A 24,694-nucleotide genomic window follows, 5' to 3' on the forward strand; every position below is an offset into this window, starting at 1 on the left:
AACTAAGGAGGACAGAAATGTACAGAGGGAAGAAAAGAGGGGATTTGGGAACAACTGTTTGGCATGTTGTATTGTCCCTGTCAAATTTCCTATGTTGACAATTATTTTGCATCAACATATTTAATTTTCTTGCAATTTACACTTTATGAAAAAATGTCCATGGGGGGAGAAAACGTAAACAACATTGGCAGTCGAGTAGCCTTTACAAACTTTAAGTTTCTGGACACCAGTGCACTCTACACAGCACATCTAAACCAGCAGCCGGTAACAATTGAAGCCATATATATACTGCCACTGTCACACTCAACTTGGCACGGTGACTGATGGGAGTAATGAGGTATCATGACCAATCACAACCATTCCCATACAGTGTGCTACACACGAGCAGCATCGTGATTTTTGTGACACCTTTGTCGAATCGTATTTAGCATTTTTCACCATTTGGCCACTTGTAGTGCTAGCTAACACCTTTGCTCAGTTTGCGTTGCTCAAAACCTCATATTTTTCGGTTTAAACACAGCACTAGTTGCGCCCCCCCCCCCCCCCTCTCTCTCTCTCTCTCTCTCTCTCTCTCTCCTCTCTCTCTCTCTCTCTCTCTCTCTCTCTCATGCTTAGCAAGACGTGTTTCAAGAATTTATTCTTGTTGTCAAGCGTAATATTTACATAATTATTTTTTGTGATGTTTAACACAACAAAAAAGAAATGATTTTAGTGAGAGTTTGCATGCGAATTGTTTTCTGCATAACTGAGGAGGCACATTACTGATAACTTCAAAAGATGACAACAGTGCAAGAGATGCAGAACAACATGTATGCAAACAACACACAGAATACTTATGTAAATATTTGCACTTGACAACTAGAGTAAATTCTTGCAAGACATCTTGCTAAGCATGAAAAATAAGTAATTGGTGCAGCGTTTCATGAAGTCAAACATTTCCACTTCCCAGATAGTTACAAGTTCCAGTTACATCAACAGTTTTTATTAAATAATAAACCTTTATTAGGGAATACACAAGTCCTTGATGTAATTTGATGCCTATCACGTACATCTATCATACATAGAGTGCGAAAATGCACTCCTATGCATAATTTTTGGTACTTAAAAAAACTGTTTCCTACATTTTACATTTTCCCGTACTTAACACCTCTCCCCTCTCTCCCCCCTCCCCCCCCCCACCCCCCCCCCCCCCTCCCTTTTCTTTTCTTTTCTTTTCTTTTTTTTTTTTTTTAATAAGACCTACGCCATCGTTAATCACTCCTATGTTTGCATTTCAAGTTGGGTGTGTACTTGTGTACCACTGTTTTCTTCCTGCAATACTAACCTAATGAACAAGTTAATAAGCCGGTGTATACAATGGGAGGCAATTCAAGGAGGAAGGGGAGGGGAGGGGGGCATATGGCAAAAGGAAGCCGATTTCATTTTGAGCATCATCAGTGAAGTGTACTGTCTTATCACTAGACAGACTTTGTATCACTACCAAGCTAAAGCTTAACTTTAGATTTGTACCGTTAATCCAAGAATTTCATATCTCTTATCAAATTTTATTGTCAAACCATGAAAGGACAACGTGCAATGGATCTTCAGTTTGTGCAACAGCTTATTTTTACAGATTATTATGTAATATGGAATGAAAATTAGGAAAACTGTAACAGTTAATTACCTTGAGACCACACTGCTTGAACACAGCCAAGTGCGCAACAGTATTTTTGTGCGTCGACTGACAGAATATCTGAACCAAAATTGCTCAGGATGCAGTTGAGATACATACATTAGGTTTGTTATCTTGGAAATATTGTAACAACATTTACAGTGAAACCCCATTCCCCCCCCCTCCCCCTTATTAAGGGACTTTAAAAAAAAAAAATTATAAATGCGGGAAATTGTAAAATGTGGGAAACAACATTTTAGGCTGTGAAAGTTACATACAGGATACCCACTTGCATTTTCGCACTTTATGTATGATATATGTACATAGCACGCTTCAAAAAATTTGTCAGGGACATTTTTACTATCTAATAAAGATTTATTAGATAATAAAAACCGCTGATGTAACTGGAACTGATAACTGTCTGCAAAGTAGGAACGTCTGATTCAATTTCATACTTCATTATCGATGTTTTTGAAAGCCTGCAGCTCTCATTAATTATTTAAATAATGAAATACTGCACTAGTTACGTATTTTTTCACCCTTAGTAAAACACATTTCGAGAATTTTTCTCGTTGTCAATTGCAAATATGTACATTAGTATTGTGCGTTTGAATATGTGTATCATTCTGCGTATCTTCCACTGTAGTCATCTTTTTGAAGTTATCAGGTACTGTGTGTCCTCAGTTATGCAGAAAACCACACACATACACAGAAACTATCACTCACATTGTTTGTTTGTGTAAAATCACAAAAATTACATACGTAAATACTGCACTTGACAACAAGAATAGATTCTCAGAACATGTTTTGCTTGGTTAGAAAAAAGTACGCAACCGGCAGTACGTTTAAACTAAAAACATTTGAGCAACACCACGTGAATAACTGAGTCAACTAGTGCTACAAGAGGCCAGATACCGAAATTTCGATAAAGATATCACGATGATGACAACAATCAAATCACTGCATTTGCGCAGTAGAGACAGATTGGAAATGGTTGTGATAGGTCATGATAACGTAGTTACTCCCATCAGTAACCACCCAAGTAGAGCTTGGCAGATGTGGGAGATGCAGCACGAATTGTTCCAACTGTAACATGTTTACCAGTTCAAATCCGCTGAGTAGAATGCCCTGGTGTCAAGAAACTTAAACCACGTAATATGTAAACACTACTGGATGGCCAACATCTTGCCAGCACCATTTTTTTCTCTATGAACATTTTTTGTAACTCGTAAATCGCAGGAAAATCATAAATATGTTGACGCAAAATTGGGTGCAAATTAACATTGTGGACTGGACATAGGAATTTTTTTTATCGTTCCCATCAAATGTCAAACAGTGGGAAAATGTAAAGGTAGGTTTATACTGTATCAACCAAATGGTGGCTTGCACAGTATGTATGTAGATGTAGATACAGAAATCACTAGTACAGCACAAAATGGAGCAAAGTTTGTTGTGATAAACATTCTTTGTGCACAATCCAATATCGTTATGCTAACTAGTAAATGACTGCTTTTGTTCATCTGATCATTTTGAACTATTTGTGCTTTTTTATGTTTGAATACATGGAATTTTATGTACACACACGAACTGTGACAGTCAATCATATGTAATTACAGCATTTTTCACACTGCAACTATATGCAATGTTCAACTTCTTTTAAATATCAATCTATCTGTTACGTGGAACTGTAGACTGACCTTCACTGGAATCAGAGAGTGTCAGTTCGCAGAATGAGATCACTAGCACTGCTTTCTTCTAACATTCAAAGTTTACACTTTTCATTACATTTTTAATTAAGTGATACCAAGTAACCCTGCTATTTGTTTAAGATTGTTTCAAGTGGTGTCATCTTCCTTGAATCATATAGCAGCAATGTAGTGGACTCTGAGGTGAACGAGGGGAAGCAGCTATCAAAGAAATGTCCCATTCAACATCATTTTCTTCAACACTGTACAATGCTGCCTATATATGGAATGACAATACCTTATCAAATGTACTACCACCTGCTGCCGGCCGAAAGTGGTATGTTGCATTACTTTTATTTTCTGCTGCCTAGAGACGTATCTCCATTCATAACCACTACGCCAAATTCATTAGCTTGGGTTTTTTGTTTTATCTAACATCTCACCAGAAGCAATGCGAACATTTTTGCAGAAATTGTGGGTGGGAGTGCCATTTTGCTCCTACAAGCAGCTTGGAAACTTAACATAATGTCAGGTGTAACAGTTTATCAAACACTACAGGTATGTGTTACTTAATAAATACTTCCACCCATAGCAAAAATACATATGAAGGTGGGTCAAATATAAACAAAGTTTTTATTTATTTTAAATTTATTTGATATTACTACATCAATATGCATTCCTTTTCTAGTCAAGTCTTTTGGTTTAGAAATACATGTAGCCCACTGCATTGGCAGCTTCCTGATGGAATCATGCACATGAAGGCCTCAAATCATTTGCCTCCTACTGCCTAATGGAGGTACTAAGAAATGAAATAAGATGTAGGTTGAATGGTGTTCTTTTCATTTCTTCTAATTTCTGACTTGTGAAAGCTGCATTTTGAGAGTCGGCAATGTGGTGATGAATGACTTTTCGTATTGGTTGATCATGTAGTTTGGTGCGAGAAGTAAGTCTATCCTCACTTAAAAAGTTACAGTAATGTGATGTTTTGATGGTGCACTACTTAAAGAAAAATAAATATGCAAAATACTGCACCACACGAAGAACACATTCGTAAGCACCTTGCCAGATGAATACAGAGTTGTGACTTTCACTGAGGTTGCCACACTCTTCCATCGTCGCTCTTGACTGTAGAGTGTACCCTATTTTTATCACAGATCACAATATAACTCAAAAATACTTCCCTCCTGCAGTAAATACTGTGAATGTGTTTCACTGACATTTGGACATTTAAATTTGTGTTCTGCAAATATCAAGACATCTTCCTGGTGCACACTACATGGTGGCCTAATTACATTATGATGATGACCTGATGCTATTTTAACTTACTATGATCTGGGAAGTAACTTTGAATACTAGTCAAATGTATCAACTTCAGTGAGGTCACAATTGTCACTACTGTTCTAATACATTATGCTCGACTGTTGACGACAATTGTGGCTTATTTTTAACCAGTTAATGGCCTTCTTGGAACTCCTCGTGCCAAGAAACACACAATGTCTTGAAACTGTTTCACCACAGCTTGTTGTCAATCTCGATGAAATTTCTGCTGGCTGCATGCTTTCACAAGTAAAAAATTTGACGACTCTGTGTCACCCAGTTGTAGAGTACCAATCAATTGCTAAATCATCATAGGTACTAACACAGGAAGTCTACAATTAATGTTCTACTTTCAAAACACTGTAAAAAACCACTGCTCAGAATGACATCAAATTTGAACAGCATATTATTGACATGGGAGGGGGAACATCATGGAAGAAGAAAAAAAAAATTAACAAAAATTTGGGCAATAGATGGCACTGTAAGCATCAGAAATGTGCCCAACAAGAGATGCATGGCACAAGGCTATTCCTCAGTTTGTTTCCGCCCAGCATGACTGTCTCCACGAACAGCTTACTGCTGGTATAGCTCTTTTAAAAGAATGGCGACTGCGCGCCAGTAGCCCTGCGGAAGTTTTTGTCACTCACGAGTACGAAAAAAAGCTCTGGTCCTATGTCAGCTAAGGGTCTCGAGAAAACGATTACAGAACTCGAAAAGACAGGTTCTAATGAAGTGGAATGTGGTGTAGACAGAGGAAAGCAGTTGATCCTAAGTTGGTCGAAGATGTGACCACAGCACTGCAGGAGTGGTGTGCAAACATGCGATGTATGGGGAATTGCAAAAATGTTGGAGCTGACTGTGAACATGGTGCATAAAATCCTACGAAACATCCTGCATTGCTACCCACACAAAAATCACCTTTGTTAGGAGTTGCTTCCTGTCAGCCTCCCAGCAACACAATTGTTAGCTCTGGAATTTCTTGCTTGCATTGAAGTGGACAATGAATGGCCATGGGACATTCTGAGGATAGATGAAACCAATTTCCATCTCCAACATGTCAATAAGCAAAAATGCAGGATATGGGCAGCAGAAGATATGGACACACGTCAACCTGTACCACTTCATTCTGCAAAGGTGACTGTGTAGTACAGGTTGAGGGCATCATTTATCGTACGGCCATATTTTTCAAGGAGGCGAATTCTGCATGTCCTATTACCTGTACCGTCACTGGTGAACACTATGAGAGTCTCTTACAAACCAACATCGTTCCAACCCTTGAACAGTGTGGATGTGTGGGTAGAATCATTTTATGGACAATGGGGCTCATCCGCATAATGCACCGTCACTGAAGCACCTGCTGCAGAGGCATTTCGGAAATGCTAAAATTATCAGTTGTCATTTCCCTACATCCTAGCCATTCAGATCACCTGATCTTAATCTGTGTCAATTCTGGCTATGGAGTTATCTGAAAGATGAAGTTTTCAGTGTTCCAAATACAAATGTAGCTGAATCAAAGGGCCATATTGTACAACAAATTTTCAATGTGAACCCTGAAGACACTCTGGTCTCTTGTGGAAAATGTTGTTTCTCTATTTCAAGTGGTGGCAGAAAACTGCGTAAAGCACACCGAATACATCTTACACTGGTCTCATGACACAAACCAATGTCACTATGCTTTTTATGCAAATTTTGGCCAAGGGAAAATTAAAAACTGTTGTCATTTTGCTTTTTATGTGGTTTTTGGTCTAATGACAAACATGTACGTTTCCTATCCAATTTGGAATGTGATATGATCTTGCCGTGGACGGCGGGGTAATGTTAACTGACACTGCCACAACTGTTTACTGCTGAGCTTACGCACATTGAACAGTACGGATGGTGCAATGGCAATAGAAACCATAGTCATCGCATTGCCATTCATCTGTCATTTGTAGCCAACCCCGTTTACATCAAGATCCACAGAGTACTATCTACTAGTAAAATTTTCATTATTTTTTACCCCGTGACATTTCCCCCTTGTGTCAATAATATGCTGTTCATATTTGACATCATTCTGAGCAGTGGCCACCTTCCTATAGCATTTTGAAATGGGACCTTTAATTTCTGACATCCTGTGTCTAGGTCTGAGAAAGTGATCTACCTACCATAGCCATTCCTGATGTCTCCACCCACCCCTTCAGCTATACCCCAAACACGCAAGATCTAGCTTATATACATTTCTCTAAATATTGTATCCTAATCTTCAACAAGTGTTTAACATAGTTGAACTCACCCGTTTGTTAAGCAATGTCTGTACAGAACTCGCTTCTTCATATATGATGAAACCGTAGTTTGGCCTGTTTCCTGTATTTTGTTTTGCATGGATTCGTAAATTTACGATACGTCCATAGGCACTAAATAATTCCTGAAAATAAATAAATAAAATCAGAGAATGTATTTTATGGACTCTCAGAGAACAGACAATTTCAAGATATTAGCGACACATCAATAACACACACTCACTAAGTCATCATCATAAAAATTAACTGCAGTAAACAAAATGCAATACAGCAGAAGATACAGCACCCCCTGTCTTCTTCAAAACTGTAATTCGCAGAAATTAAAGTGAAGGTGATAAATTTAGAAGAGATACAACTTTGACACAGTTCAAGCAAACTTAAAACCTCAAAGAAACCACAAGACAATAGTAAGATTAATTTAACTCAACTCTGGTTGTAGCACTGTAGCATTATTGTCATTTAAATCAAACCACACAACATAAAGTTCTATTAATTACTGGGAACTACAAATACTTTTTGAATTGTAATCTTCACAAAATGAGCCCTCTACCTAAAGGCTAGGCTACACAATTTCAGAAAACTATGTACAGAAATCTTGTTCATGAGAGGAGTATAAATAGTAAAAACAATTTGTAGATACAGTAAAATCCCTTTCTAAGTTATCTATCGGGATTCAAACTGTATTTTTTCCCTACAATGGGACTCTCCCCTTAAACAGTGGTTTGTCTCGCTTACACCTGTTAGATGATACAATGGTTCATAAATGACAAGCTATCAGGTGCCAGATCCTATACTATACTACACTATAGCTTAAAATGAACTGAAAACTGGTTTTCAGTTTTTGGTTACATGTCAAATCATCAATTTGTATTGCGATTTACAGAAAGCATCAGAAATCAATAAGTCGATTTTATTCCCATGTGGTTTTTTTCTACTAGTGACACCAGATAATTATATATACCTTTTTTGCTTTAAAAGGCAATGTACTGAAAAAATTACTTTCCTTCCTTATTCCATTATAATGTCGTAACAGGTGATTGCCCTTCAACCAGTTGAAGTATCAGAAACTGACTGAACTGATGAAAACTAGCTCCTAACATTATGAAGTTCTTGCACAACTGCAAGAAAACTTCTTGTGGGTGAACACCCCTCTTTCAATATTGTCTTCACTGTCACCACCATCTACTGCTCGCATTACATTTCCTCCTAAAGGAATGTTTTCACTCTTTATTTTGGGTGGTCATTTCAGGAGGATATCAATCTCTGAATAATGACACAGCAATATTTTTCGTGTTCAGTGTAGGAGAACCTTCAGCCTTAGTATTTGGAAAGGGCACTAATCAACTGCATAAAAAAAAGCAGCATCGAACTGCCTCTCTTTGAAATTACAGGTAGTTAAACCTTATGAGTGCCTTCAATGTGAATTAGTCAGCTGTTTACTGACGAAAATATCATGGGTACAATTCGACACTCTGATGGACAACAGACTAAGATGATGGTTTCATTTGTGCCTTAAAGAGGCAGTCATGATTTTTGTTCAAATTATCATTCGCAGTGCACATTTCAGGAAAATTTCCTTTTTTGAAAGCACTTTTTGTTAAAATATCAGGTGTTGAATGACATGCTTGCTGTGTGAGCCACTGTATCATTACCAAAACTTAACTGCAATGTGATCCTGTGGTTTCCAACACTTCATCTCATAAGGTTAATAGGATACATGAAAGAAATTTTACTCTACAGTAAGCAATGACAAAGTTCTGCTTTTTTTTTTTACATTAACCTCAACTTTCTAGAATGACAAAGTAGTTCACAGAGCAAGAATTAATTATCATATCAGAATTTAATAAACAACACACCTGAAATTACCTATTTACCATCTGAAATACAATGGGTGCACGATATATCAAACATTATGACTCGCAGTAGCAAACCTCTTGATATCAAAAAGTAAACATTTGTTACAAGTTGTTTGTTTCAACAACTGTTTTATACAGAAAAAACTTAATGTGTCCTGATCCCACTATTAGATTTCAGGTCAAGTGTAGTGTGTCTCAATATCGACACCAGAGCACAGCTGATACCACTTACTCAGAGGTAATTTCAATTTCCTGTTATTTATTATAATTCAGTCTAACAACAATGGAAATTCTGTGATGGAGTCATGCCAAAGCCAATTGTGTGTGTGCAAGCGCACTCACGCTATGTGTGCGTGTGCGCATGCCGGAAGACCTGGGGATCGAAACCTAGTGGTTAGTACAATTTTCTGTTGCATGTTTCTATGCACAACAAATAAGTCAACTACAGGTGAGTGCTTATATATAAGTTAACACAATTTGTATTTTAATACACTAAAATTTTAATGCATTTAACTTTCATTTTCATAGGGGCTATTTTTGGGTTTTTCCCTTCTTCCTCCCCATGTGGAGTAAACAGGTGCTGCATTGGACTCAAGTTCCCTGTTACAGAACATAAACTGACACGTATAAAGCCTTAACTTCAGGACATCACAAAGCCACTGTTCCTTAAAAATGTTTGAATGTAAGAAGTTCACCTGTTAATAATCTCAATTTTGTGGAGCGTAATACTAATGAAGGAAAATAAATCAGCAAAATATTTCACGCTAACCTTTTCCACCAGAGTGATGGCAAAATGTGAAATTTATTTGTGACATCCAGCCACGTGGCTTGCACCACACAGCACATTGAATTTGAGAGGTATATATATATATATATATATATATATATATATATATATATATATATATATATATATATATATATATATATATTATTCTTCTGCTCTGATTGGATTAAGTACTACTGACAGTTACAACCAGATGCATTAGAACACTGTGTCAACATAAAAGTTGACAAACTTTGGGTGATTTCTCTGCACTTGATATATTATTTCACAAATGCAAGTATTTTACACTACAACTCAAGAACATGATTCCACTAGCAATCTAAACATTTCACACACTGATGATTATGCAGTTGCTCAATATAGTCCTACTTCACAAAGACCACTGAAACATCGGGAACTCCAATTGAATACATTACAACTGGAAACTGGTTAATCAACCAAAAACCTCACTAATTACATACTGATTGGAACAGGAAAATTTTGCGAAAATGAAGCAGCAAAAATCGGCGATTTTTATAAGATATAGTGAATTTCATTTTGCTATACAGAGTGCAGCTTTGAAATTGCATTGTATCTTCTAACCTCATCAAGGCTGAAGTAACAGTTCATTTCCTGTGTAACTAGTTTTGATGCGATTATGAAAACAGCACTGAATTTGGGTTAAAATATCACTAATTTTGGCAACAAAAAGCACCAAATTTGGAGGGAAGGGGAGGTGCAACAGCAAAGGATACACCGACTTTGGTAAAAAAAAATAACTTTGGCAAAGAAGAACTACTGACAAATACGGCAAAAATTGGAGGGCAAATTTGGAGAATCAGCAAATTTTAGGGGAAAAAAATTGGTCAGATGTGAGTACAACTCTCACTATGAGGATATGGTACAAACTTATGTATCCATACCACTCATCCAACCTGAAAATCCAGAATATTTGTGATTGTTGCCGGCTATCGACACATACTGACAACAAATCGGTTCCGGGACTTATAAGGCTTCAGAGAATGTTTTGAGTCTGAAGTCTGATAACAAATGGCAAAAGAAGTATTTTTTCGTGCAATGTAAATACAAATTAATAGTTTGCAGATTTTTCCTTTTTGTTGTACTATTGCTCACTGCCAGATTTCATAATTCTACATCAACAGGAAGTACCATATACTTTTTTTATGAGCAAGTACCAAAATGTGTGTCATAACTGGCCATATCTTTTGACTGCACTGACATATAATCTTAGGTTTGGTACTCCACCAACATATCGTAGCAGAACATTGTGTTTTCTACAAATTTTAACTTCATTCATCAATCTGCCCACGAGAAAAATGTCCACAAAAACAACAACAAAAAAAAAAAAACACACACACACACACACACACACACACAGATCCTTTAAGGGTTCCATGTTTACTGAATGAGGTACACAACCCCTTTTTTATTAAAAAAAGAACACCGCCAAATTTGGGGAAAAGGCCATAAAATACAATGATCTTTTCTCGTTCCAACCTACCAACTGAAAGGAACAACCACAAATTCTGCTGTAACTTATTTAAAAATGGAAAATTGAGTTCCAGGCATGTTAGAAATTATGAAAAAACTTGGCAATCTGTGAATAGTTTCATATTTATACCTTAAAAACAAATATGCCTAAAATGATGTTCATTAAAAATGAATATCACACTGTGTGTGTGTGTATGTGTATGTGTGTGTGTGTGTGTGTGTGTGTGTGTGTGTGTGTGTGTGTGTGTGCGCGCGCGCGCGCGCGCGCATGCGTTTTGTCAGTGAAGGAATGATTTTCTCACTGTGTGTGCATGTGCACATGTGTGTGTGAATTTTGTAGATCTATTTTTCCAAGCTCCGCAGAGCAACAAGAAACTGGATTACGCATGTAAAAAGCACACTATCTCATTTTATAAGGCAACAGAAATTATCATGTACTTCCCCACCTTTAGATCCTCTTCAGTTGCATGATGAGGAATATTTCCCAAGAACAGCTGATGAGAGTCTGGATACTGTTGCATAATCCCAGTACCAATCCTGCGGCTATCTGCATCTGCTGTTACATTTCCTATTGACATGCAAAGTAGTAATACAACTTAGCACCAACACTACCAAAATCAATTATTAAATTCCAGATAAAACAAATGGAAACATTATTTTAATGTAATAGACCCACATATGTAAACTCAGGGTGGCCACCAAACCTTTATTTCAAATTCAAGGTTTTTTCCAGGTTGAAATAATGATTTTCCAGGTTGACATGTAACGTATTTTTACCTAAACGAGGTTAGCAAACATACTGTGCTAGAAATAACAAGTAATATATTGTTAAAATATATATCATACAAGCTGAACCATATCATGTTATGATGTACAATACATAGTCTATAGTGCAATCGATTGTATTCAAATTTCATTCATTCATACAACAATGTTCCTTTAAGATAGACTCCTGACGATCATCTGATGATTTAAACAGTCAGTGTGTGACAGAAGCAAAATAAAAGGCAGGCACACTTAAATACAGAGTCATTTCTCATGAATAGCTGTAGAATGTTCCATTTCATCCTGAAAGATTACTTTAAGTTTCGTCTAGAACTTTCTCCTTTAAGGTTTCCAAGGCAACAATATCCTAAAATTGGTTTCTTTAACAAAAAGATGTCATTGTATGATTCCATAACCACTACAAATCTTATGTTTCACATTTTGTTTTTGTTCCACAGTGTTACTTTTATTGTGTTAATCAGTTTTCAGCTTACAAGGCCATCTTCAGACATTTACTGAGTAATGCCTTGTAAGCCGAAAACTGGTTAATACAATAAAAGTAATACTGTCTAACAAAAGGAACTGGTGCTTTTCATTTATTATAATGTTGCTCTACCAAGAACCGATGGAAGATTCTGTTACCATTGTTTATCTCAATTTTGTAAACATGCCTACACTATGCAGTATGTAGTGACATATCAGTGCAACGGCAACTTTTAGGACATGCTGCAAGCTCTAATTCCGAGGAAACCAAATGGCGAGCCATCAATTATTATGAGAGATATAATAATTTAACTACTTGTTAAGAAAGCTGAATTCTCACCTCTTCAAGTCTGTGAAGATATGCTGTCTGAAGAAGCATACACTGCACTTTTTAACTTAGACCGGCCCTACTGTAACATACATACTAAGGTATAAACACACTCACGCACAGAGGGCAGAAGAAGAGAGGGCAGAAGAAGAGAGGGGGAGGGCGAGTGAGAGTGGGAGGGGGAGGGGGAGGGAGAGGGAGAGTGGGAGGGAGAGTGGGAGGGGGAGGGAGAGGGGGAGGGAGAGGGGGAGGGAGAGGGGGAGGGAGAGGGGGAGGGAGAGGGGGAGGGAGAGGGGGAGGGAGAGGGGGAGGGAGAGGGGGAGGGAGAGGGGGAGGGAGAGGGGGAGGGAGAGGGGGAGGGAGAGGGGGAGGGAGAGGGGGAGGGAGAGGGGGAGGGAGAGGGGGAGGGAGAGGGGGAGGGAGAGGGGGAGGGAGAGGGGGAGGGAGAGGGGGAGGGAGAGGGGGAGGGAGAGGGGGAGGGAGAGGGGGAGGGAGAGGGGGAGGGAGAGGGGGAGGGAGAGGGGGAGGGAGAGGGGAAGGGAGAGGGGAAGGGAGAGGGGAAGGGAGAGGGGAAGGGAGAGGGGAAGGGAGAGGGGAAGGGAGAGGGGAAGGGAGAGGGGAAGGGAGAGGGGAAGGGAGAGGGGAAGGGAGAGGGGAAGGGAGAGGGGAAGGGAGAGGGGAAGGAGTGGGGAAGGAGTGGGGAAGGAGTGGGGAGGGAGGGGGGAGAGGGGGGGAAGGAGTGGGGAAGGAGTGGGGAAGGAGTGGGGAAGGAGTGGGGAGGGAGGGGGGAGAGGGGGGAAGGAGGAAGGGGGGAGGGAGGGAGAGAGAGAGAGAGAGAGAGAGAGAGAGAGAGAGAGAGAGAGAGATTTCGAAAATAATGTTTGAAAACCTACTATATTTTGTATTATATAATGTACTTTTAGGAAATGAACAATTGTTTTTCCTGTTTCAGTTTTTCATTTTTATTTTTTCCAAAAATGGTTTAAACATCCACATGGTGAAACACGTTTTGTCCTGCAAAACTGTACCACCACCACAACAAATTTTAATGCCTATGTGTGCATAACAACCTGCAGGCCTAATGGAGAATGTTGGAAGTTCTGGAATTCATAGGAGATTAAATGAAAAATGGAAAAAAGCATTTTGGAAACAACGGATGTGTAGAATTCGGATTCACAGAGTGCCCGGCAGTAACAAATGGTTCAAATGGCTCTGAGCTCTATGGGACTTAACACCTGAGGTCATCAGTCCACTAGAACTTAGAACTAATTAAACCTAACTAACCTAAGGACATCACACACATCCATGCCCGAGGCAGGATTCGAACCTGCGACCGGAGCGGTCACGCGGTTCCAGACTGAAGCGCCCGGCAGTAACACATGCTTTACCGGTACGTGCTCAATAGTGCATTTTAAACAGTAACATTATTTCGTTCTAATTAAGATGCTTCATTTTTGTGTTCTTACAATTTTAAAAGGATGACAGATGATATGCAAACCACATAATTTAGAGTTTGCTATACTTGTATAACTTCATTTGTATTGTTTCCTTTTTATCAATTTCAGTAACATTTTATAAAATCACTTAACATATATAGACATCTACCCATATTTTACAAACATAAACAAATTCTGCTTTTACCTTTGTTATAATTTATATTGTATTACAAACAGTATGATCAAAAACCAACAAAAATATTTAGATGAGAACTACTTTCTGCCATAATTTTAGCTGCTTAAACTAAAATTTTTGTCTTCTTCGATTCTAAAAATCCTAATTTCAGACTGCATTCTTTTTCTGGCAAATTCTTGTTCTTGTAGTCTTTCAGTTTCACTTAGTTGTTTCTTTTTATCGTTTTTATACAATGAACTTGCATTACGAACAAACAGAATTAAGCATTCCTCAATTTTGAAATTGTGAACACCACAAGTATCATCATAGTTTACAGCATAAATGTGTCTCTGAACAACAAGACCTTTTTTTCCATTTTGATTCTCAACAATACACTTAGAGTTTACTGAAAAACTTCGTTCCACAACAGCATTTCCTTGCGAAAGTATTAAAATGATTTTGAGAAAATCTACACAACATTCGTTTTGTGACAATTTAATCACATTCATCCAAAATTCATTCAAAGAAGATTCACTTCTTTTGAACAATCTCATTCCTTTTTGAACATGAGCGTTTCTACAGATACCAACAAACTCTTGTTTAACACAATCTGTTTTTACGCCAAATAACCTTTTGCAAGAGACGAGAATTTTGAGGCACAGTGTGAACATATTTACAGCCGTTTCTTGATTTAATGTTACTGAAGAGTCAAACATGAAATGGCACATGTAAGTTTACATTTCAGTGATGATTTTTTAAGTAGCTTTTGTATTGTGGCAGTAATACAAGAACGCATTTCTCCTTTAAGCCTCAAGATGTCAATCAGGTCCTTAACTTTTTAGGGCATCTTGTGTAGTAAAATCCCATGCAAAGCACTGCACGGTTATCAAATTCTCCTTATCCTTCATGTCAATCTTCATGAGGGATTTATCATTTACCACGTCGTCTGATTTGACGAGTCGCTGTATTAAATCAGTGGTAAGAGTGAACAATTCTTTGTACAAAATCATGTAAAAAGCCTTCGAATGCACATGCAGTCACAGCAAAAAAAGCCAATTCTGGACCTAAGAATCTGTCTCCTACTGCTTAAGATACCATTTTAAAACTCACTGAATTAGTGCGTTTTATTTTGAGCAAATTCAGAACATAATTTCTTAGATGTGGAAGAATTTTTAAAGCTCATTCAGCCACATTTGCATTTTCGATCCATCTCGTACCACAGAATTGCAAAAGGAAATATGAGGCAGCTGCATATTCTGAATATTGGCTTCTTCAGGTAGGTGAATCATGAAACAAATAATATAAGATCCTTAAAATTGTGCAATTTCCCAATTTGTTTGTGACATGCCAGTTTTGAAAACTCCATGAACTACATGCATTCTGCAACTACCTAACTGTAACAATTGCATGTTTTCAGAAATTTCTTTTAGCTCATTACTCAAGGCCTTCAAAACTTTAAAATTCATGTCTGGTCCATCCGTCGAGAACTTGAAATTTTTTGGAGATTCTGCAAACCCAAAGATTATTTCGTAGCATTTGGTAGGTCACTGGCCCTTGTGCATTGAATAAAAGCAGAGTAAAAAATCGAGCTGAAACCTGTGACTTATTTTGAACCCAAAATCTAATATGAATGTCCATTTGTGTTTTTCAAGAAACAGTGTTTAAACTCTCGTCAAATTCAAGAACAACATTGCCACATTGTTTAATCATGTCAATAAGTTTGGCATGAACATATGGAGCAATACCATAAACAATGCTGCATGCATTTTTTTTTTTGTCCTTTGGGACTACATTTTTGCCACAATTGGACTATCTGGAAACATATTGGGAAATAATGATATGCAAGCAGCTGAACTTCGGACTTGCCAATAATTATAAATTGTACGTAAGCACCACAAGATTTCAACTTTTGTGACATTTTCCAATAATAAAAATGACTACACTGAAGATTTTTTAGACAGTCAGTTTTTTGAAACTGAACGTGTCACACCTGCTTCTGCAGTACCAGTTGCCTTGGAAGAATAGCTAGACAGTGAAATTCCTGTGAAATTTAAGTAGTGTTTAACTTATGTTGTTGTTGTTGTTGTTGTTGTTGTTATCTTCAGTCCAGAGGCTGGTTTGATGCAGCTCTCCTTGCTACTCTATCCTGTGTACTTCATCTCCCTGTACCTACTGCAACCTATATCCTTGCAAATCTGCTTATTGTATTCATCTCTTGGTCTCCCTCTACGATTTTTACCCTCCACGCTGCCCTCCAATATTAAATTGGTGCTCCCTTGATGCCTCAGAATATGTCCTGCCAACCGATCCCTTCTTCTACTCAAGTTGGGCCACAAATTTCTCTTCTCACTAATTCTATTCAATACCTCCTCATTAGTTATGTGGGCTACACATCTAATCTTCAGCATTCTTCTGTAGCACCACATTTCGAAAGCTTCTATTCTCTTCTTGTCTAAACTATATATCATCCATGTTTCACTTCCAACCATGGCTACACTCCATATAAATACTTTCAGAAATGACTTATCTATGCTTGATGTTAACAAATTTCTCTTCAGAAACGCTTTGCTTGCCATTGCCAGTCTACATTTTATATCCTGTCTACTTCAACAATCATCAGTTATTTTGCTCCCAAAATAGCAAAACTCATTTACTACTTAAAGTGTCTCATTTCCTAATCTAATTCCCCCAAAATCACGCGATTTAATTCGACTACATTCCATTATCTTCGCTTTGCTTTTGTTGATGTTCATCTTATATCCTCCTTTCAAGGCACTGACCATTCGGTTCAACTGCTCTTCCCGGTCCTCAAGGTTTTTATTTCTTCTCCATGGATTTTAATTCCTGTTCAGAATTTTTCTTTTGTTACCTTTACTGCTTGCTCAATATACAGATTGAATAACATTGGGGATAGGCTACAACTCTGTCTCACTCCCTTCCCAACCACTGTTTCCCTTTCATGCCCCTCGACTCTTAGAATTGCCATCTGGTTACTGTACAAATTGTAAATAGCCTTTCGCTCCCTGTGTTTGACCCCTTCCACCTTAAGAATTTGAAAGAGTATTAAGCCAACATTGTCAAACGCTTTCTCTAAGTCTACAAATCCTAGAAAAGTAGGTTTGCCTTTTCTTAATCTACCTTCTGAGATAAGACGTAGGGAATGTATTGCTTCACGTGTTCCAACATTTCTACGGAAACCAAACTGATCTTCCTCGAGGTCGGCTTCTACCAGTTTTTCCATTCGTCTGTAAAGAATTCTTGTTAGTATTTTGCAGCCATGACTTATTAAACTGATAGTTCGGGGGACTTAGATCTTTCAATGCTCTGTCAAACTCTTCATGCAGTATCGTATCTCCCATTTCATCTTCACCTACATTCTCTTCCATTTCCATAATATTGTCCTCACGTACATTGCCCTTGTATAGACCCTTATATACCCCTTTTACCTTTCTGCTTTCCCTTCTTTGCTTAGAAATGAGTGTCCATCTGAGCTCTTGATATTCATACAAGTGGTTCTCTTTTCTCCAAAGGTCTCTCTAATTTTCCTGTAGGCAGTATCTATCTTACACTTGTATATATGCCTCTACATCCTTACATTTGTCCCTCTAGCCATCCCGGCTTAGCCATTTTGCACTTCCTGTCGATCTCATTTTTGAGACATTTGCAGTCCTTTTTGCCAGCTTCATTTACTGCATTTTTGTATTTTCTCCTTACATCAATTAAATTCAATATTTCTTCTGTTGCCCAAGGATTTCTACTAGCCCGAGTCTTTTTACCTACTCGATCCTCTGATGCCATTACTATTTCATCTCTCAAAGCTACCCATTCTTCAACTACTTTATTCCTTTCCCTCTATCTTGTCAATAGTTCTCTAATGCTCTCCCTAAAATTTTCTGCAACCTTTGGTTCTGTCAGTTTATCCACCTCCTGTCTACTTAAATTCCCACCTTTTTGCAGTCTCTTCGGTTTTAATCTACAGTTCATAACCAACAGATTGTGGTCAGAGTCCACATCTGGCCCCAGAAATGCCTTCCAATTTAAAACCTGGTTCCTAAATCACTGTCTTACCATTATATAATCTATATGAAATGTTCCAGTATCTCCAAGCCTCTTCCATGTACAAAACCTTCTTTCACGTTTCTTGAACCAAGTGTTAGCTATGATTAAGTTATGCTTTGCGCAAAATTCTACCAGGTGGCTTCCTCTTTCATTCCTTACCCACATTCCATATTCACCTACTATATTTCCTTCTCTTCCTTTTCCTTTACCTACTATCGAATTCCTGTCACCGACGAGTATTAAATTTTCGTCTCCCTTCACTATCTGAATTAATTTCTTTTATTTCATCATATATTTCATCTATCTCTTCATCACCTGTTAAGCTAGTTGGCATATTAACTTTTACTTCTGTGGTAGGTGAGGGGTTCGTGTCTTATCTTGGCCACAATAAAGCGTTCACTATGCTGTCGTAACTTACCCGCACTCTTATTTTTTTTAATTCATTATTAAACCTACTCCTGCATTATCCCTATTTGATTTTGTATTTATAACCATGTAGTCACCTGACCAGAAGTCTTGTTCCTCCTACCACCGAACTTCATTAATTCCCACTATATCTAACTTTAACCTACCAATTTTCCTTTTAATTTTATTTTTTTGTCAATTATTATGAAAATACTGGATTGTTGCCACAGCACCCCTGTCTGAAAATAATAATAATCCAATCCTGGATTTCTTTGTCAAACTATGTTCCTTGGGTCGCTGAGAGTCGATGTTGGGTGGAAAAGTCTTGAAAAGAATTCTTCCATTAAAAATGATATTCTAAAAATCTTAACTGCACATCATAGTAAGTCATATGCTGAGGCTAGACATGCATCCCTCCCAATTACTTTCTGTAAAAACTGTGAAATACAGCAAAAATCATCATGGCGCATTAGATACAATGATTTCCAAAATCAACACAAATAATTCGAAGATCAAAACGAAGAACAGATTAACTTAATTTTAAAAAAGGATTCCAAATACAATTTGCATAGTTGCAAAGAAGATAGAATTTTTAAAAAGTTACTATCGAGATATTTGTTGTTTCATAATGGCTGATATTTAAGGAGGTTGATGCACTCGGCATAAAAGTTAGAGAGATCATTTTTTATGCAAAGATAATTCTAATCAACATCTTCCTCCCCTACATCGACTCAGCGTCCAGTGTGCCAACGAATACAGTTCAACGAAGACACCTAAATTTCGATTTTTTATCGAAGACGATGACATTGTGGCAGCATTCAAGTCTTATAAAAAATAATCTTACCTCGTTCACTGATTTGGGATTGAATTTTCATTGCGTCAGATTCTTGGCATAACATAAATGTATTCATCAGAAGAAACTTCTGTTTACGGAAATTTTGTTTTCGGATGTTAACATGGCTGCCCAAAGCACTTTTCCCCATTGTCGAAATATTTATTGCTGCATTGCACCAAGAGCATAATGTATTCATTATTAATTAGGTGTCACACATAACCCACGGATAAACTGACTCGTATGTACTCTGGTGTCAAGTTATACTCAGTTTGGCATCACTGAAAAACACCGCACTCTGGAAATGTTATGAGCCTGTGAAACAGTGCGACAATTCACACAATCATCTCCGTTACTGGCAGTTTCTGCTGTCCCCTTCCATTTCAGCAAGATATAGATAGCGCTAGTCTTTGAAGAGTTGTAACAATGGATTCGTTTTAAGCAGCTGCCAGTCAGCTATTTTCAAGCAATAAAAAATCCCTGTGATAGTGCGCGTGCACAGCTATGACGACGCAGAAATCCGTGTTTGGTCTTTGCACTTCTTGAATGTTTCTTGTCCCATTTCTTGTTAGATTCCCACACTTAGTGGTGGGCAAACATCTGATATGCTGCATACCTTACTATTAAAACTGTAGCATAACCAAGAAATAACCGAATGTGCGAACTGCAATAGCATCAAAACTATTCAGATGGGGAAGAGATATAGGGGAGAGGTGAGGGGGTGGGGTGACATGAAGTATAGCCCCATTAACTGACACAGCTATGCGCATGTGTGAATCTGGCAGCTTGGCGGTGCCATAAAAATTTTTCCAGGTAGATTCTGGCTCTCACTGCTTATGTACCGAACAGCCACACTCCTAGTAGCCAGAAGTGGGAGAAGGCACTGCGTATATGCAATTTCATCTCTACGCATGCATGACATGCTGTCTGGCAACGTGGCCTGTTTAAAAAATTACTGTTGGAGGAATAATTCAGAACTTCAGAAAACCAGCCTTCCCACTGAATTCCTATATTTTTGAGGTTGTGTTCGCATCATTTTCGGCTGACCCTAAGCATGTTAATAAAATTGCTACCAAGACAACATGAAATTGTGTTTACAATTAACACTGCCAATGTAAAGTCATCCACAAGAACTATCACTCATTTAAAAAAAAGGAAAAATATATATATATATATATAAATATAATAGAGGGTAAGTCTTTCCGCTCCCGGGATTGGAATGACTCCTTACCCTCTCCCTTAAAACCCACATCCATTCGTCTTTCCCTCTCCTTCCCTCTTTCCTGACGAAGCAACCGTTGGTTGCGAAAGCTTGAGTTTTGTGTGTATGATTGTGTTTATTTGTGTGTCTATCGACCTGCCAGCGCTTTTGTTGGGTAAGTCTCATCATCTTTCTTTTTATATATATATATATATATATATATATATATATATATATATATATATATATATATATATATATATATAACCTCAATATCAACTCTTAGAAAGTTTTAAGTTTGAATTGTCAAAATGTTCGTGAGCATGTGCTTGCTGGAAGAGATTTTCCAACACAGAATCAAACAAAAGAAAACTTAGTTGTGATAAACAGATCTCATATTGGGGCGGTGTCTAATATAGGTTTGCGTAGGACACTTACTGAAATGCGAGAATTTAGTGTGGGTAAATAAAGCCTTTAATCCCAGCTGCGAGTTCGCACAAACGGGTGCTCCAATAACATTGTGTCTCCTGAACAAAAGAGCCTCTTCAGGAAAGAAATTACGTCGAGTCACATGCATGAAGATATTATTTGAATGCCTTTTTTATTTGAATGCTTCTTAAAGCAACCATAAATTGATTTAAAAAATCCCTGTTCCTCATGGAAATTCGAGGTCTTTTCCAAGTTTTTATCAAATTCAAGGTTTTTTGCCCATTTTCAGGGTTTCAAGGTTTGGTGGCCACCCTGAAACTGTAGATAGCAAGAAGCAGAAATGTAAGTGCAGCAAAAGAAACACAAATAAAATAATAATAATAAAAAACGAAGTTGTTGCAGACAAGAATGTCGCAATAACATAATGCTTATCAACATCCATAATATCTGCAATTTTCACTGCACATTTTTGGCCCTAAACTGGCAAAGCAGAGAAGGGAGGAGGATTAAGGTTTAATGTCCCTTGAACAAGAAAGTCATCAAGTATGGAGCACAACCTCAGACTCAACAAGAATATGGAAAAGTATTGTTGGACAAGTCCTTTTCCAAGGAGCTGTGTATGTATTTGCCTTAAATGAAATCTGGATGGTTGTGCAGGGATTTGAATCATGTTCCTCCTGAATGCAAGAGCACTGAGTCACACCCTGCTCCACTGTACCTGGTGAAAGCAAAGAAGGATTCAGAACAGAAGTCGACAAAGAATGCAATAACAATACTGGCAGCAGCAAAAAATCTGCGCATCCTATTTTACTCCATAGACTGACAGTCAGTGAAGCCATTTAAAAAATTATGAACATGAATGCCTACAGAGAGACGACAGTACTTAATACAGGAGTAGCAATATTTGGTAAGTGCAATCCAAAATTTGAGGTGGGCTCGAGCCAATGAATTTCCCTGAAAAGGAGAAGTACATACCAATTTGAACAGTACCTTACTGGATGCACTTCCAGATGCACACAAAGCTTGTTTTCGTAGTGAATTTCTTCGTAGGTGAGGCCACTGGCTGAAGCGTGTGCCTTATAAAATGTTGACTTATGGAATTCCACATAGCACAAATAAAAATATTAATTGGGAGTGAAGTAAGTTTAAATCACACACACACACACACACACACACACACACACACACACACACACACACACGGCAGTTACAGAAATAAGAAATCACAAGATGAATGCAGACAATATAGAAGACTAGGATATCAGGGAAACTAGCATTAGTGGGAACCTGGGATGGAAATGAGACTGTAAGAGCCAATCAGCACAGTAGGCCTTACCTCAATGAAAAACAACCACCAAGTACAAAATCACTCGTATAAACATAGCAGCAGCTTAACTGAATCCTGGAATTAACATATACAGCGTGCACAGAAGCTACACAAGGGAATTACTACAATCAGATGTGAATATCTCCAGTTTTTTAATAAGTGGGTTCAAAGTAATGTGAGCTGTTGTGGTAATACGTATGCTGTCAGGTACTGTTGAACATGAATAGAGAACACATCTATAATGTTGAAACAGTGGCTAATTTAGAAGTGTTGCCTGAAACACCATGTTTCTCATAACAAATTATGTACTGTAAAGGATTAAATTACAAATTGTGGTAATTCTGTACTGAAATTCAGTTTGTACTGGATGATGTGTGTCACTAATATTTATGATTTGAAGAATTAAATAACAGGAATAGTGAAAGAGGAATACAACAGTTTGACATTCCATTGAAAAGATCAACGAAAACAATCAATTTTTGATAATATAATGTTAACAGACAGATTAAAAATCTACTCATCAAGCAGTGGCAGGCGAACACACACACACACACACACACACACACACACACACACACACACACACAGGAGGATTTAACTTTAACAAGCTTTTAAAGCCAGTGGCTTTTTCTTCTTCTGGCAGAAGAGTTTAAGGAGAAGGAAGAGGGGTGAAGGAAAAGGATTGGGGAGCTTTAGGGAAAGGGGTACAGTTCAGAAAAAGTGACCCAGAAGCCCGGGACAGGGGAGACTTACTGAAACGGATGAGAAGGAAAGATCAGATACTTAGAATCAGGTCAGAATAGGCACCACAATCAGACATAAATAGCCATCCTATTTTCCGAGTAATTTAAGAAAAATAACAGAAACCAAAATCCCTATGGCTGGACTGTGGCTTCAACTCAACTTTTTCTGAATGTGAGTCTACATCTACAACTCCATCTACATCCTGCAAACCACTGTTAAGCGCATGGCTGATTCCATTGCCTTAACTACTGTAACTCTCATTTGGCAAAGGGAGATTTCCCAAAACTGTGCAGTTGGTTGTAGTCAATCCTGAACAGTCTTAAGGACTTACTATTGCCCAAAAGCTGCCCACTATTAAGGCACACACATTTTCTACTTCCTAGCCATTGGAAAAAAAAATTGCTACTAATAAAGTACAATCTGTTAGAGCTCAATTACTATTCTATACAAGAATGTCTTAGAAGAAGTAACTTCTAATGGGATTTGTATGCAATATTAGACTACTGAACATCTTCCGGTGTAGTAAGAAGCTCGTAAATTATTTAAATTACTATGCTGAGCTACAACAATAAGAAATAAGGTGACTGGACAAAATATTAGTCACAACATTAAAACAGCACACTAGTCATTCTGAAGAGCTGCAAATTGTATACAACTACCCAGCAGTCACATTACCTTCCACTGCTGACATATGTCATTACAGTGAAGTGCGTGTATGTGCCACTTGGTTGTACAGGGTCAGTGCATTAGGATAGACCAACATGGAGACAGTTCAGAATCACAGAAAGGAGCTATTGACTTTGAATAGCCTATGACTGACATGAATAAAGTTTGCCAGATTTTTTTGTTGTCTCTACAAGGAAATGTGTACTTCTCATAGCCAAGTAACACTGCGTAAAAAAGGTTGTCGTAAAAAGATCAAAGTGCAAAGGATCCGAGATAGTTGTCATGTCCTGTCAATGACAACTGCCTCACATGATCCTACATTTCCCCATAATCCATACTGATCTTCTCCAGAGTCAGCTGCTACCAGTTTTTCCTTTCTCCTGTAAAGAATTTGTGTTAGTTTTTTGAAGCCATGACCTATTAAATTGGTAATTAAGAGATGTTCACACCTGTCACCACCTGCTTTTCCCACTGATGTTAGGGATATTCAATGTTTGAATTTGTTACTTCAAGAAAAGGATCTGTTACTCCTAACATGTTTGGTAAAATCAATACATTCACAGAAAAGCTTCCCCTATTTGAAAGGCAGCTTTCTACAGGGAATTAACTTTTCTTGAAAGCCTTTCATCGGTATAGTTAGTTTTAGGCTCCTATTTCACGGCTTATCAACAAAACATTGTGCAATTTTGTCAGCCTTTTGAGACTGATTTAGAAAATCAATTTAAATTGGTCAGCAGACATTTTCTAGGATTAAACCTGCAGAAATGGCCCAGTTCAA

General features: G+C 37.9%; 1 protein-coding gene across 2 annotated transcripts in view; it reads right to left on the bottom strand.

Annotated features, from left to right (window-relative positions):
- The window catches only part of LOC126179795 (ras GTPase-activating protein-binding protein 2), a 161,207-nt gene that overhangs the window by 4,951 nt on the left and 131,562 nt on the right, over positions 1 to 24,694 (bottom strand). For both annotated transcript variants that reach the window (XM_049924641.1, XM_049924640.1), the window contains exons 10-11: positions 11,513 to 11,634; positions 6,926 to 7,057 (exon numbers count right to left, since the gene is read on the bottom strand). In XM_049924641.1, coding sequence (XP_049780598.1) covers positions 6,926 to 7,057; positions 11,513 to 11,634 — 254 coding nt within the window. The remainder of the gene's footprint in view (positions 1 to 6,925; positions 7,058 to 11,512; positions 11,635 to 24,694) is intronic.

Source organism: Schistocerca cancellata, chromosome 1 (assembly GCF_023864275.1).
Source record: "Schistocerca cancellata isolate TAMUIC-IGC-003103 chromosome 1, iqSchCanc2.1, whole genome shotgun sequence".
NCBI lineage: Eukaryota > Metazoa > Arthropoda > Insecta > Orthoptera > Acrididae > Schistocerca > Schistocerca cancellata.